The sequence below is a fragment of the Xenopus laevis genome, chromosome 1S (assembly GCF_017654675.1).
Source record: "Xenopus laevis strain J_2021 chromosome 1S, Xenopus_laevis_v10.1, whole genome shotgun sequence".
Classification (NCBI taxonomy): Eukaryota; Metazoa; Chordata; class Amphibia; order Anura; family Pipidae; genus Xenopus; species Xenopus laevis.
Window position 1 is genome coordinate 31,581,668 of NC_054372.1, and position 15,573 is coordinate 31,597,240.

Sequence of the window (15,573 nt, forward strand, 5' to 3'; positions counted from 1 at the left end):
AGGAGCGACGCGCCAGTCCCACTGCAGGTCCCTGGTAACCTCCTCCCGGGCGCACTTGGATGACGTTTGCCCGCCAAGGTAGGCGTGGAAAACCACGCCTCTTCTCAGTCTGGTAGGTGACATAATGTCACAGGGGCTGTGAGTCACATGGCGCGACCTATGGAGAGTGAAAGTAAGTGGGAACTGTGGTTGCACTGGGTGGGGGTAAACACAGAACTGTGTTATTATCATTTATGTAGTTTTTTGTGTGTGTCTGGCTTGTGTGAGATAAGCTGCTGTGTATGCAGTGTTACATGTTGTGTTCTATGTAAGGGATAACTGGGCGGATAATGTGTATAAAGTGACAGCTGACTGTATAGTGTGTCAGATACCGGCCTCTTAGACTATGCTGGGCGATATATATATAGATATATAGATATATATGTATATGTATATGTGTGTGTATATAATGTGTATGTGTATATATATATATATATATATATATATATATATATATATATATATATTGTGTCTATATAGGTGTGTGGGTAGAATCTGGTTGTTAACAAGAGCAGTGATTAATAAGGTGTGTTTATGAAGTGGGGGGAGGAACAAGGGGAGAGGTTAATAGGGAGAAAACGTATGAATTGGTGGGGGAGAGGTTAATAAGCTCCATTATAAAGTCTGTATATCAAGGATACACCCATTTCATTATTTGTAGAGCTAAATGAATATTTATTCTTTATCCAATGATTCAGCTGAATGTCAGACTGACTTATCACCCCCCCCCCCCCATCTGCATTTCTTTAATAATTGTATCCTCTGAATTAGGGATGCACCAAATCCACTATTTTGGATTCGGCCGAAACCCCCAAATCCTTTGTGAAAGATGCGCTGAATACCGAACCCTAATTTGCATATGCAAATTAGGGATGGGAAGGGGGAAACATTTTTACTTCCTTGTTTTCTGACAAAATCCTGTGATTTCCCTCACTCCCCTAATTTGCATATGCAAATTAGGGTTCGGCCGAATCCTACTGAAAAGGGCCAAATCCCGAACCGAATCCTGGATTCGGTGCATCCCTACTCTGAATACAGATTGTTCATATTCAGTTGGCTGGTGTGTCAGTCATTTAGTTTTGGAACGGTAGCACTTTGTCCTTATCCTACAAGTGTGTTGCTTTGTCCAAATCCTGGATTCCATGCAACCCTAGTGCCGTTATGGGATCTATAAGGCCAACTGAATGCTGGGCTGGCTCGTAGCCCCCAGATAAACAGCCCCTATACTTGTATCAGTTCTCTCCTGCGCCTGAACTGGGTCTGGTGCAGGAGCACAAAGCTTAGTTCAGCAGTAAAAATGTAGTAAATGCTATAAACTGGTACTTTTTCCTCTGTGGTTTAATTTTGGTATCACAGCACCTTGCTTCCATCCAAAGCCATCAATAGTGGTTCCAAAATATATAGGTGTCGATACAAAACAGCACAGAAGTTCTGCTGCAAAAGTGCCTTTATTTAACACAACATGTTTTGAGCACCAATGTCCTTTATCAAGTGTACACTTGATAAATTGCCTTGGTGCTCGAAACAAGTCGTGTTAAATAAAGGCACTTTTGCAGCAGAACTTCTGCGCTGTTTTTTATCGACACCTATATATTCAGCAGTAAACATGTCAGTATGCAATTCAGCACCAAAATCTGTTCCATGTGCCTGCAGCCAGGCCAATGTAGTGGTTGTGGGTGCAGGCACAGAAGAACAAGCTTAGGGGCTGACTCTGCATTTATCTGAGAATCAGCCCAGTCTGCCTTAACCCGGAAGACCAATATCCAGAAAAACAAGAATTACATTTTCCACAGACTCATATTTAGGCAGACCGTTATCTTTTGACTGCTTGGATCTTTCTCTGTAATAAATAAAACAGTACCTTGTACTTAACTTACCTTTGTAAATCCATATTTGTGGCAAATGTGTTGCATCGCATTGAATATTGTAGTAAGCATTCTGTATAACTGATTCCACATTTGTATAAGCAGTTCACAGTAAGAGTATAGATAGCAGTTTTAGAAAACTGGATGTTTTTATTTTCATGATCGTTCCTAAAAAAACTGTTCTGAATTTTTCATTTCACTGTCACAGCTGACTTGGCGTCTTTGCCTGCAATTAATTCTTGTTCTGGCTCTGGCTACAACCAATGTATTACTACCTATGCTCAGTCGTCTGACAAGATTACTTTAGGATTTAGCTTTCCATACTATTACTATACTTATCTGGGCAGTCTCAACATACAGTTCATTCACATCCTGGCTGTGACCACTGCCAAAAGGTTTCTTACCTTGGCACAGTCAACTATCCAGATTACTTTCCTACCTAGTGGCCTTTTAGTCAAATAAATCTATATTTAGGCACAGTGGAGGACAAACGGAATAATTGGCTTGCTGAGTTACAATACAAGAATTAAGCACCAGCCACTATAGGAAGCAAAGAGACTTCAGCTTCCAGAATTCATCACTTTACAATGGTAGAAAATGAGGAAGGGGGCTGTAATCACCAAATCCACTATTTTGGGATTTGGCCAAATCTTTCATGAAGGATTTGACAGAATCCTAACTGTAATATGTATTTTCAAATATTGTTCATGTAACAAAAATCTTGTGATTTTAAGGATTTGGTTAGGCCAGGCACTCTCAGCAAATCTTGCTGAATTCTGATCTGAGTCCTGGATTTGGGGCATCCCTAAGCATAAGGGTCAGTCCACACGAGCAGATTCAGGGAGATTAGTCGCCCCATCGACAAATCGGCTCTTCTTCGGGGCGACAATCTCCCTGAACTGCCTGCCCTCCGCCGGCTAAAATGAAAATCACCTGCGGCAATGCATTTCTAGGGAATTTTGAAAGGCGTATTTATTAAAGGATGAACTTTCACTTTCACCCATTGATAAATACTCTTTTAAAACCCACATAGAAGTGAATGGAGAGTGGCGGAATTTCACTCTGGAGGACTGCGGCGACCTCTAACTTCACTCTTTTATAAATATACCCCTATGTGTTTTGATTATTTTGAATTACATTATTGTACAGGTGTGCGTCCCCATCATGGAAGAGATGTCTGACGATCCATATAGTCTGTGAATGCCAGGAAGACTCTCTTGTGTAATACCAGAAACTCAGCTAAGCTGTTCCCTGCATCACCCCACCCCTTTGAATTCTGATTCTATTTACCACTGGGCTTCTGAGCTGAGATTACCTGCAGGATGAGTTGGATCTTCCCTTCGTCTAAGAGCCCCAGACCTCTTCAACAACTTACAAGTTTGCAGCAGCAGAAACAGAGGCAGATTGAGTCCCTTAAAGCTTCCCACAGCAGGTAAGGCAGCACATGTCATGTATATAAGCAGAAGTGTTATACTACCCATTGACAGTAGAAGACAGTCTTCAGACTGGTGGTGTGCTGCAATGCAGGTGTCTTTTAAAATCATTTGTGGTACACCTCAATCAGCACTGCAAATATGTAGCTAGCGTTTACAGATAAGTGTTAATAGAACAATTTTTTGATGCCAGAAACGTCATTCCATTTGTCCGGGACCCTATGAAATTGAAAAAACACTGGTAATTTGACTCTCCATCTCACTTTACTGCAGGTGGCTTGCCTTACTAACAACTTTTTTTGTATTTGCAAGTGAAATGCCTGCACATAGCACCAACTACTGTGTTGGTGCTGCCAATATATACATATATATAGTGAATAAAGTTCCCCCTCTTGTAAAATATAAGGATATTTGAGTTACCGAGGAGTTTCATGACCATATTATACCATTTTATACAGGTCATGGAACTCAGAGGTAACTTCTAATATCCTCATATTTTACAACTGGGGGTACTTTATTTATTATAATACACAAATTTCAGTGAGTCATGTGACAGAAATGACATCAGAACTCACCGTTTATAAGGATATAATTTACTAGATATTGATGGCTTTTGTGTATTATATAATATATATATATATACCGTACACCGTTTTGTTGTGAATTACACAGTGCTTCCAAAAAGTTTGTCACTTTAAATAACAGAAGATGTATTAAGTAAGGGTTTCATAGAAGCCTGATGAGCTATTCTTTGTTCGTTAAAGGGCAACTACTGCTTTGAAATCTCTTATGTCGGCCTTGTTTACCAGACATAGGCCACAACAGCAACTGAACATTGATCTGTGCTTCCGAAGAAGCCCCTGGTAGCTCCCCATCCTCGCTTCTGCTGATTCACAGCACAAATTATTTGAGCTGCTGAGGAATCTCTCAAAACAAGTCTGTTCAATGACACAGTTATATAGAGGGCTATTGTAACTGAAATAAACCGTACCAGTTACCTTTTCTTATCAGGCAATTCTTGTACTTATGCTGCCTGTACAAACCTAATGCTCATTGCCAATTTGTTTCCTGTTGCAGCTGTACAAATAAATTCACATCCTCGTCATTGTATGTGACATTCACTCACAACATGGTCCGTTTTCATTGCAACACATGGTTGCATACAGTATTTTTGCAACACAATATGATGAAAATGTAAAGGAGGGGAATTTTAAAGGATTAGTATGTGATCTTCATCTGACTTCACTGAAATGACCTAGAATGTGATTTTTAACACTTTCTGATACTTCGTGTCAGATTGCATGGTGTTATGGGCCATACTGTAATTTATAATCAGGCAATGATATAGTCATGTATCAAATCACAGATAAAACAAGCATGTGCAGTCGCTGTCCCCAGGTTTGCTTTTAAATGGAACTTCATATCTCATCCATTAACTATAATGCTGTAAATCTGATTTCTTAAATCTTCGGTTTAGCCTAACAGTATAAAGGTAAGTTTACCGTTGCAATTGAAATGTTTTAGGGGGTGGTCTGAGTATGTTTTTATGGCCAGTGTATGGAATCCGTTTTTAAAACACTACGGGACAGATTTACATATGGTTGAATATTGAGGGTTAATTAACCCTCTTTATTCGACTGGCGAATGTAAATCCTTCGACTTTGAATATCGAAGTCGAAGGATTTACCGCAAATCGTTCGATCGAACGATTAAATCCTTTGAATCGTTCGATTCGAAGGATTTTAATCCATCAATCGAACGATTTTTCTTCGACCAAAAAATTGCTAGGAAGCCTATGGGGACCTTCCCCATAGGCTAACATTGCACCTCGGTAGGTTTTAGGTGGTGAAGTAGGGGGTCGAAGTTTTTTTAAAGAGACAGTACTTCGATTATCGAATGGTCGAATATTCGAACGATTTTTAGTTCGAATCGTTTGATTCGTAGTCGGAGGTCGAAGTAGCCAAAAAAAAACATTCGAAATTCTAAGTTTTTTTTGTTCTATTCCTTCACTCAAGCAAAGTAAATGGGCCCCCACTTGTGAAACTCAATTACCCCTTTAAAGGACCAGTAACATCAAAAATTTTTGTAAAAAAATTCATTAGTATACAACGAAAAATAAACACCTAGACAAATGAAACATTTAAAATGCAAAGCCTTTATTAAGAAATAACTTACCGAAACTTCACTTCCTGTCCTCTTCAAAACAGGCGATATGGCGACCATCCATCCTGCAGAGCTCGATTTCTCCCCCTGGCTATTCTAGTGACAGCTGTGAAGGAGGCTGAGGCTCCGCTCTCGTGTTGGCTGGTGGAGCAGGGTTTGTAGTGGGGTTCATGGGCAAAGTTTTCCCGATGTGCCCCGAGCCTGCCAGTGCCTGAGTGCACCTCACCTTCACGCTGCCTCCCACTCTGCTCTGCTGCTGCTAACGCTGTCACGCTGATGATGCGGGCCCTACATCTGCTCCCCACTCAGTGAGCTCAACTAAAGTATATTGGCGCCTTGGATAGGGAAAACTAAATGTTTACTTGCAGCACTGAGTTAATCATTGGACTCGGGGAATGTCGGGGGCAATGGGCTGTTAGAGCAATTACAGTGAATCGCTGTTGGGTTCTGTTGTTTTGCGCTGATCTACTGCGCTGGCTGTTGCGTGTTACTGAAATCTCTGCAAGGAGTAGACAGAATGCGGTTCCCTCACTCATACCCCCTAGCAGCAGGGCTGAACAATATAAAAAAAGGACTAGGGGAGGTGAATCGCTGTTGGGTTCTGTTGTTTCTGATGTACTGCGCTGGCTGTTATGCGTGGCAAAGTTTTCCCGATGTGCCCCAAGCCTCTGCTGCTAACGCTGTCACGCTGATGATGCGGGCCCTACATCGGCTCCTCGCTCAGTGAGCTCAACTAAAATATATTAGCGCCTTGATCCTTGCAGATATTTCAGGTAAGAGAAGCAGACCGGGAGGTGTAGGCGCTTACTCTGCCTTGGGCGAATCATTCGTGGTTTTCCATCGACCTGCCAATCGAGATGCTCTGCATACATTGCACCACGCATAACAGCCAGCGCAGTTGAGCTCACTGAGCGAGGAGCCGATGTAGGGCCCGCATCATCAGCGTGACAGCGTTAGCAGCAGAGGCTTGGGGCACATCGTGAAAACTTTGCCACGCATAACAGCCAGCGCAGTACATCAGAAACAACAGAACCCAACAGCGATTCACCTCCCCTAGTCCTTTTTTTATATTGTTCAGCCCTGCTGCTAGGGGGTATGAGTGAGGGAACCGCATTCTGTCTACTCCTTGCAGAGATTTCAGTAACACGCAACAGCCAGCGCAGTAGATCAGCGCAAAACAACAGAACCCAACAGCGATTCACTGTAATTGCTCTAACAGCCCATTGCCCCCGACATTCCCCGAGTCCAATGATTAACTCAGTGCTGCAAGTAAACATTTAGTTTTCCCTATCCAAGGCACTAATATACTTTAGTTGAGCTCACTGAGTGGGGAGCAGATGTAGGGCCCGCATCATCAGCGTGACAGCGTTAGCAGCAGCAGAGCAGAGTGGGAGGCAGCGTGAAGGTGAGGTGCACTCAGGCACTGGCAGGCTCGGGGCACATCAGGAAAACTTTGCCCATGAACCCCACTACAAACCCTGCTCCACCAGCCAACACGAGAGCGGAGCCTCAGCCTCCTTCACAGCTGTCACTAGAATAGCCAGGGGGAGAAATCGAGCACTGCAGGATGGATGGTCGCCGTATCGCCTGTTTTGAAGAGGACAGGAAGTAAAGTTTCGGTAAGTTATTTCTTAATAAAGGCTTTGCATTTTAAAAGTTTCATTTGTCTAGGTGTTTATTTTTCGTTGTATACTAACGAATTTTTTTACAAAAATTTTTGATGTTACTGGTCCTTTAAGTTTCCATAAGTAATCACATCTAGTAAACTGATGTACCTGCCAGATGTTAAGATCTGCAGCCAATTTGACCACTAACTGTTTCAGTCATCCTCCCTCACTGCGCTAGATTTATAAACTGAACTGAAAAATCAGGCCGCTATCATGTAGATCACATCAGCAGATGCAGTTACTGGCTGCCTGGAAAATGATACCTGAGCAAGTGAATTTTTTGAGGTCCATGTTCGGTAGTTCATCAGTTTCCAGCTTCCATACCGCGTAATCTAGAAATGTTGTAGACAATTAGAATATTGCACTGTACAGTTTATTTTCCTTGTCCTGTATATAAAGACAAATATAGGAGAAATGGTTGCATTTGTTTTCATATTTTATTAATTCTGTGCATTTACACAGTATTGCAGAAATTCAGAAAGATGTGGAATACAGGCTGCCTTTTACGGTTCAAAACCTGACCATCAACATAAACATGTAAGTATACATATATATATACATTACAGCTATTTTATTTCTCATTTACATGTCTCCTCTTGTCAAAAGTTTGTGTACATGCAGATTTAAACAAATTTTAGCCAAGGTTTGGGTACATTAATGCTCCCGATCACTTGACGAAAACAAGTAGGCTTTTTATACAACTACTTCCAATATAATACTTCTAACATGTCATTAAGGGGCAGATTTATCAAGGGTCGAATTGAAAATTCGACTTTTCTAGATTTATTTTATAGAGAGTTATTCAAATTTGATTCAAGTTTTGTAAAAATGTTGAATTCGATTTTCAAGCTTTATCATACTCTATTCGCCACCTAAAACCTGCAGAATTGCTGTTAAAGTCAATAGGAGACGTCCAGGGATTTGGAGTTGTTTGCGGCCTTCCTGACATTCGGAGAAAAAAATCTTCAGTTTTCAGGTCGATTCTATTCACCAGAGTTTTAAAAATGTGATTTTATTAATAAATTTCAATTGGTCAAATGTCACGTTCATGGGAGTTTTAAAAAAAAAAAAAAAAAAACTCACATGAATTTGAAATTCGACCCTTGATAACTCTGCCTCTAAGACTAAGGGGCAGATTTATTAAGGGTCAAATGTTAAATTCAAATTTGAAATTCAACCTTTGATAAATCTGCCCATAAGTCAGTACTTCTCTGCATGTTTACCTTAAAGGAGAAGGAAAGCTACCAAAGCAGTTTATTGCAAATAGATTAGCCACAATAACGCAAGCTATAACACTATATTTATTTTGCAGAATGCTTTACCATACCTGAGTAAACTGCTTTAAAAGCTCTCTCTGTTTGTTTAGGATAGCAGCTGCCATATTAGCTTGGTGTGACATAATTTCCTGCACGAGTCTCTCCCTGCTCACTCATAGCTCTGGGATCAGATTACAGCAGGGAGGGGGGAAAGGGAGGAGGAGAGAGGAACAAACTGAGCATGCTCAAGCCCTGCCCTGGAGGTTTAAGATGAAAACAGGAAGTCTGATACAGAAGCCCATGTGTACACAATAGAAGCAAAGAAATGCTGTGTTTCTTTTGACAGAGGACTCAGAGCAGCATTACTTTGAGGGTTTACTGGTGTATTTATATAGACCTTTCTGATAAACCTTACTTAATTTTAGCTTTTCCTTCTTCTTTAATACTGTACATCTGTATGATTCCTTTATTTTAGCCAAAGCAGCCAATTGCTTACCTCAGTCTATTTCTGCTCCGCCTAAGTCTTAAGCTTGAGAACAGCAGTGTTATCACAGTTGCCAACATTTGGATATTAATCCCAGGGGCACATTATTGCTAAGGTCTTTGTGTCTGAACACTCAAAAGCTGTTTAATTTATAGAGTCAGAACTGATTCTTGTTGGTTTTAGAAACCATTGCCATTTGCAGTGGGACAGATAAAGGAATTTTCTCTTTATAGTCTTCTTCAACCAGTCCTACTCCTCGGTGCACTTTATTTACTTATTTATTTTTGCAGTTTGCTTCCGCCGCAGTTTCCTCAAGAAAAACCTCACATCAGTGTTTTCCCACCTATTCACCATCACCTAGTGGATAAGCAAGGCATGAATGTCATCTTTCCCCCTGTTAATAATGTAAGTTACTCATATGTTGCTCGTCATGAAAGTTTTTTGATATTATTATTTGTCAGCAAAATATTTTTATATTGAATGCTGCTTTCCAGGAGTGTCTGTGTGTTGCTTATGCTTTATCTCTGTGTGACAATGAACTGCCTGTTATACACCCATCATGTGCTTTAGAACTGCTCGGTGCCCTTGGCCACAGTTCTGTGCTTTAAAGGACAAGGAAAGGCAAAAAAATAAAATCCCATTTTTACTTTCTTTAATGAAAAAGAAACCTATCTCCAATATACTTTAATTAAAAAATGTGTTTTTATAAGAAACCTGACTGTATGCAGTAAAATTCTCCCTTCATTTACTGCTGTGGATAGGAATTGTCAGACGGTCCCTAACTGCTGAGCAGGGAAACAATCATACTTATGAACAGCAGAGGGAGCTTCCGCCTTACTTCCCAGCCATGCAGAATTAAAGCAGCTTTGTTTATGACGATCCCTAAGCAGCCCAGACCACATTGAGCATGTGCAGGGTCAGGCCAAGATGTTTAACAAAGTTACAAGATGACAGCCCCCTGTGGCCAACTTTGAAAGCATAAATCATTTGTTTGGTTAGGCTTTGTGGTGCAGTAATTTCATGCTTATGTTTAGTAAACCAAATACAGCATTTCTAACCTTATTCTATTTTAGACTTTCCTTGTCCTTTAAAGGAATTGTTCAGTATAACAATAAAAACTGAGTAAGATTGTGCAAAATAAAAAATGTTTCTAATATAGTTAATTAGCCAAAAATGTAATGTATAAAGGCTGGAGTGACTGGATGTACATTTATAGCCAGAAACTTCTTCCTGCTGTGCAGCTCTCTTGCTTTCCACTGACTGGTTACCAGGCAGTAACCAATCAGAGACTTGAGGGGGGGGGCACATGGGTCATATCTGTTGCTTTTGAATCTGAGCTGAATGCTGAGGATCAATGGCAAACTCACTGAACTCCCCCCCCCCCCCCAGCCTAACTGCCCCCTCGGGGAAATGCTCCATACCTTATACTTACCCCTCGGTGCAGAATCTGCCATCGGAGTTCCACGCATCCATCTTCCGAGTCGTCGGTAAGCTGAGTGGGAGATCGGCATGTTGGTGAATGCGCTGTTGGAGCAATAAGTCGGTTTGCGACAACTGTGCATACGCCGAAACTCACGAAAATTGCCGAAGCGCCGGAAGAAGACATGAATACCAGGAAGATGTCTGTGTGGAACTCCGATTCCAGAATCTGCACGGGGGGTAAGTATAAAGTATGGGGCATTTCCACAGGGGGAAGTTAGGCTGGGGGGAGGAGGGAGGGGGTCTCCTTGGGGTGGGGGGTACGGGTTTTTTTATTAAAGGGTTGAATTCTCCTTTAAAGTCGCTGACTAACTCAGAGTTAGAGAGGTGAAAAGCAGGAAATAGTGTTCTGGCTATTATGTTACACGTCCAGTCACTCCAGCCTTTATACATTACATTTTTGGCTATGTAGAAACATATTTTATTTTGCACAGCAACATCTATTTACCCAGTTTTTATTTTTACACTGAACTGTTCCTTTAATAATATAACCATGCTTTATTGTTGATCTTGTGCACATTGCTGCTTCCAATCAATCTAGTGCAGTAGTAACATTTATGATCATAAATAAATATAGAAAGTTTAAGCAGTCTGTATACTGCTGTGGAATGAGTAGCTATTGCTATCTTTATGAGGCATAACCGTTGCTTAGCATACAAGTTAGTGATTCTAGAACTGAAGGAAATACTAATTCTAGGCTAAATGATAAATGTAAACAGTGCCCCATCCTGTCTGGAATTTTCCCTGACCCCTTCCAATCCATGTCCAAGTTTACTTACAAGGCTGCTCTGTTTGAAGTTGCAAAAAATCTGTAGTAGGGGCATAGGAGCAAATTGGACCCATTCCCATTGTAGATAACAGTAGTCAACTGTACCTGTGATATACTAGTATGAAATTGCGGCTGCCCAATATCCAGGTGAAAATCAGTGGACTGTGCCATACTTGCTTCGATTTCCGTATAGTTTGTTTGATTTTAGCCATTCTAGAAAATAACGTTTAAAGATTAAAAATGGTTGTGTTTAGTAACTACACCTTTTTTCAAAACCATGTTTTCCTTTCAGTTTACGATGCACTCTGATCTTGGGAAAATAGTACAGACTTTACTAGAAGAGTTTTGGAAAAATCCCCCCACATTGGCCCCTAGTTCTGGCTCCTTTCCTTAGTAAGTATCACTGTAGTGTATAATAAAATAGCTACATATAGGGGGTTATTTTGCAAAATCCAAATGTATCCCATTATTTTCTGAAATATACTCCGTCCAAATCCGCACTGGTTATTTCCCGTTATTTAACAATACGTTTTCGTGAAAAATTCCAGTTCGGGGAAAAAAAGCGAAAATCATCCAAAAATTCAAATTGTACAAAAATTATTTGGATTTTTCCGGCAGAAAACTTTTTGCCATAAAATCACAAAATCTTCTGATTTTTGCACTAAACCCATTGCAGGTCAGGCTCTTCAGGGCTTCTCCAATTGACTTGTATACAACCTCGGCAGGTCAGAGGTGCCGGATATTCGGATTCTGACTTTTTAGTATATAAATCCCAAAAAATGTATGAATCATCATTCTTCTTAGAATAATACTGTAGATGAGTGGGGATATATATGATATATTTATGTGCATGCCTGCATACATACAGTGGCACTTGAAAGTTAGAGAACCTTTTTCTATTTTCAGTATTTCTGCATACACCTAAAACTAGATAATTAGGTAACTAGATAATTAGAACCCAATTAAGTAAATGGTTCAAAATCATTATACTTGATCATTTATTTTTTGAGCAAAATCCATATTTGTATGTGAACCTTTGCTTTCCAATCGGTAGCAATACTTTAGTTCCTGGGTCTCTACCTGTCAGCCATATATATATATATATATATATCTATCTCTGAAATAAATAAATCTGAATATATATATATATATATATATATATATATATATCTCTGAAATAAATAAATCTGAATATATATATATATATATATATGTGTGTGTGTGTATATATATATATATATATATATATATATATATTCAGATTTATTTATTTCAGCAACCTTTCTGAGCACAATATCTTTGGAGCTGCTATAACCTGGGTTTATAGGCCAATCACGCCAAGTTGATGTTGTTCCCATTAAGAATGGGAGACTAGATAATTAGGAGGAGGAGACTAGGACGTATTCTTATATACCCTGTCAATAACCTGAGGCAGCTTAGCACATCTAAGGGATTTTAGGGTAACTCTGTGTTAAGCTTTCATTGCCTGCCAGACACCTACATACCGACATACGTTATGCTTACATAATATATTCATTTCAAAACAGTTTTAAAGAAGCAAATACACTTTACTATAAATAGGATTTATTTATTTTAATTCTAATAATAACTTCTCACCTCTTCATATATATTAGTGAGACCGGCTATTTTGCTTTGGTAGGCTGAGGCTTCCGTCACACAACATATTTAAATGATGAAATTCCTTATAGATTGAGGCAATTTCTGAAAATAATATTCTGTTGAGGAAAATTATGCAGCAGCAAGCAGTATAGCAGCTTACACTTTGTTTCAGGTGTTCTTTATTTGACCCATGTTACAGAACTTAACTCATTAGCATCAATGCAGCTAGTTAGTCAGATGTGGTCAGATTGGCTCTTTTGACCTCACAGTAGTTCTTCATTTGTGACTTTTTATGGTGTTTAAATGATCAGCCTTCTATTTATGACCTGGTTGTCAGGGTCACTGACCCCAGCAAACCAAAATAAAAAAACTGAGGCCGAGAGCTTCACAAAAAAAAAAAAAAATACCACACACTGAAACATCAAGACCACAAACTCAAAATGATCTGTATCTACAGTAGATTTTCAGGTGTGTGCTTCCTTTAGGGTATAGTCTAAAGTAACTGTCACACAGGCACCCTATAGGATATAGTCTAAAGTCACACAGGCACCTGTTTCTTTAATAGGCTGTAGTCCAGTTTACAGGGACCAGGGTCATAACCACTGACCTATTAGAAGGCTCATTGAACCTGAGTGATCACATATGACTAGTTAGTGGATTGGGTAATGACTCTTCTCTGCGTGGGAGACCATCAGATGTGGGAATAGCCCTGTAGCAGCTCTGTCCATACAGGAGACTTTAAATAGGATATATATGTATAAAAGGAGCAGCAGTCGGCACGAGTTCTTACACTTTTTTTTTTTCCTTTTTAAGTTGTAGTGCAGGTTCCCCAGTGGCCACCTATCACCGGTCAATATTGAAGAAATGTTAATTGAACAGCACCACTCAATCTTTGTAAGATAAAAATGCCTTTATTGCAGCCTTCTGGGCATCACAGCAGTGATGCCCAGAAGGCTGCAATAAAGGCATTTTTATCTTACAAAGATTGAGTGGTGCTGTTCAATTAACATTTCTGTAAATAGGATATAATCCAATACACCTACTTATTCACAGTGCAGGGCTGTAAATGATAACTAGGAAAATGTGCATTTTTGCTTAAAGTAAGTCAATTGAACATAGAAAACTCTACTTTGTCGATTAATCTGTAGTACAGTACAAATGCAAACCATTCTAAGCGATGCTAGAAAAGCAATTGTAACTTTGGTGGAATAAACGCACTTTGATTTGTATTAGAAGGGGACCGATTTTTGGCATCCTTCAGTAAGTATATATTTTATTTGAATGAGAGAAAATGAATGAATTAAATCTCACCTTTGTGTTTGTTGCTGCTTTAGTTTGTTCAGCAATCCTACAGGACCACACGTGTTCCCTCATCCTGGGTTCCCGTATCTTCCATCATACCCGGCGCAAGAATCCAATAGATCTGTCCCAGAAGCTGTTCCTCCAGCCTACAACACTGCCAAAGCTGCTGCTCCTGCCTATGGCTTAATCACAGATCTTCCCCTACCAGTCCCTACTTCTGACGTAAGTATAAACAAATCAGTCTTAATGCTGGGATTGCACAGTCTCACATCTATTTGTCATCAATCTACCTGTCTCTCTATCATCTATTATTATCTATTGGTCTTCCTAGAATTATGAACACCGGCAATGATTCATTTCTGACTTTTGACCTTTAATTTAACTTTCAGTATGTTTTTGAATGGCCAATTCTAACCTCTGTGCTCTTACAAGTTCATGAAAATAGGTTCTGGGTAAAACATATTGATCGCCATTAAAGGAGTATGATATAGAATGGTCCGTTCCAAGGAACTTTTCAATTGGTCTTAATTATTTATTTTTTATATTATAATATTTATATTATATTATAATATTTATATATTTTTGAATTAGTTTCCTTCTGCTTCTGACTCTTTCCAGCTTTCAAATGGGGGTCACTGACCCCATATAAAAACAAATGCTCTGTAGGGCTACACATGTATTGTTATCCTATTTATATTCCAGTCTCTTTATTCAAAGCAAAGCATAGTTACTAGAGTAATTTGAACTCTAGCAACTGGATTGCTGAAATTGTAAACTGGAGAGCTGCTAAATAATAATCTAAATAACTCAAAAACAATAAAAAAACTAAAACCAATTGCAAATTGTCTCAAAATATCACTCTCTAAATCAGGGGTCCCCAACCTTTTTCACCCATGAGCAACATTCAGATGTAAAAAGAGTTGGGGAGCAACACAAGCATGAAAAATGATCCTGGGGTGCCCAATTATGGCTGTGATTGGCTATTTAGTAGCCCCTACTGCCTGGAGGCTCTGTTTGGCAGTACAACTGGTTTTTATACAACCAAAACTTGCCTCCAAGGCTGGAATTCAAAAATAATCACCTGCTTTGAGGCCACTGGGAGCAACATCCAAGGGGTTAGTGAGGAACATGTTGCTCATAAGCTACTGGTTGGGGATCACTCTCAACATCATACTAGAAGTTAATGTAAAGGTGAACAACCCCTTTAAGTTACCTTTAACCAGGTTAATTCAAAAGCTCAATTTGGCATGGACCTCCCTATACTTGCTCAGCTGCACTTAATACCTATGTGTTAAAGGTTCCTTTTAAAATGTAGGCTAATCCTCCTCATTGAGTTCATTGTTATTTAGTGCCCCCCATGTATATCTGTAATCTCTTGTAATTCTTCAGGTGGGTATCAACGGCTTTACCTACACGATGCCTGACATCCCGGAAACTTTTTCCGAACTTCTAGAGCTAAGGTAAACACGTGGAATGAACAAGTGTTGCACTTAATA

General features: G+C 39.7%; 1 protein-coding gene across 2 annotated transcripts in view; it reads left to right on the forward strand.

Annotated features, from left to right (window-relative positions):
• Positions 1-49: 49 nt before the first annotated feature.
• Positions 50-15,573, forward strand: part of vps37a.S (vacuolar protein sorting 37 homolog A S homeolog) — a 52,807-nt gene continuing 37,283 nt past the window's right edge. The window contains exons 1-7 of one of the 2 annotated variants that reach the window (XM_041572093.1): positions 50-172; positions 3,054-3,336; positions 7,630-7,704; positions 9,198-9,312; positions 11,448-11,548; positions 14,110-14,299; positions 15,467-15,537. In XM_041572093.1, coding sequence (XP_041428027.1) covers positions 3,227-3,336; positions 7,630-7,704; positions 9,198-9,312; positions 11,448-11,548; positions 14,110-14,299; positions 15,467-15,537 — 662 coding nt within the window. In that variant the 5' untranslated portion in view covers positions 50-172; positions 3,054-3,226. 2 annotated transcript variants of the gene reach the window in all.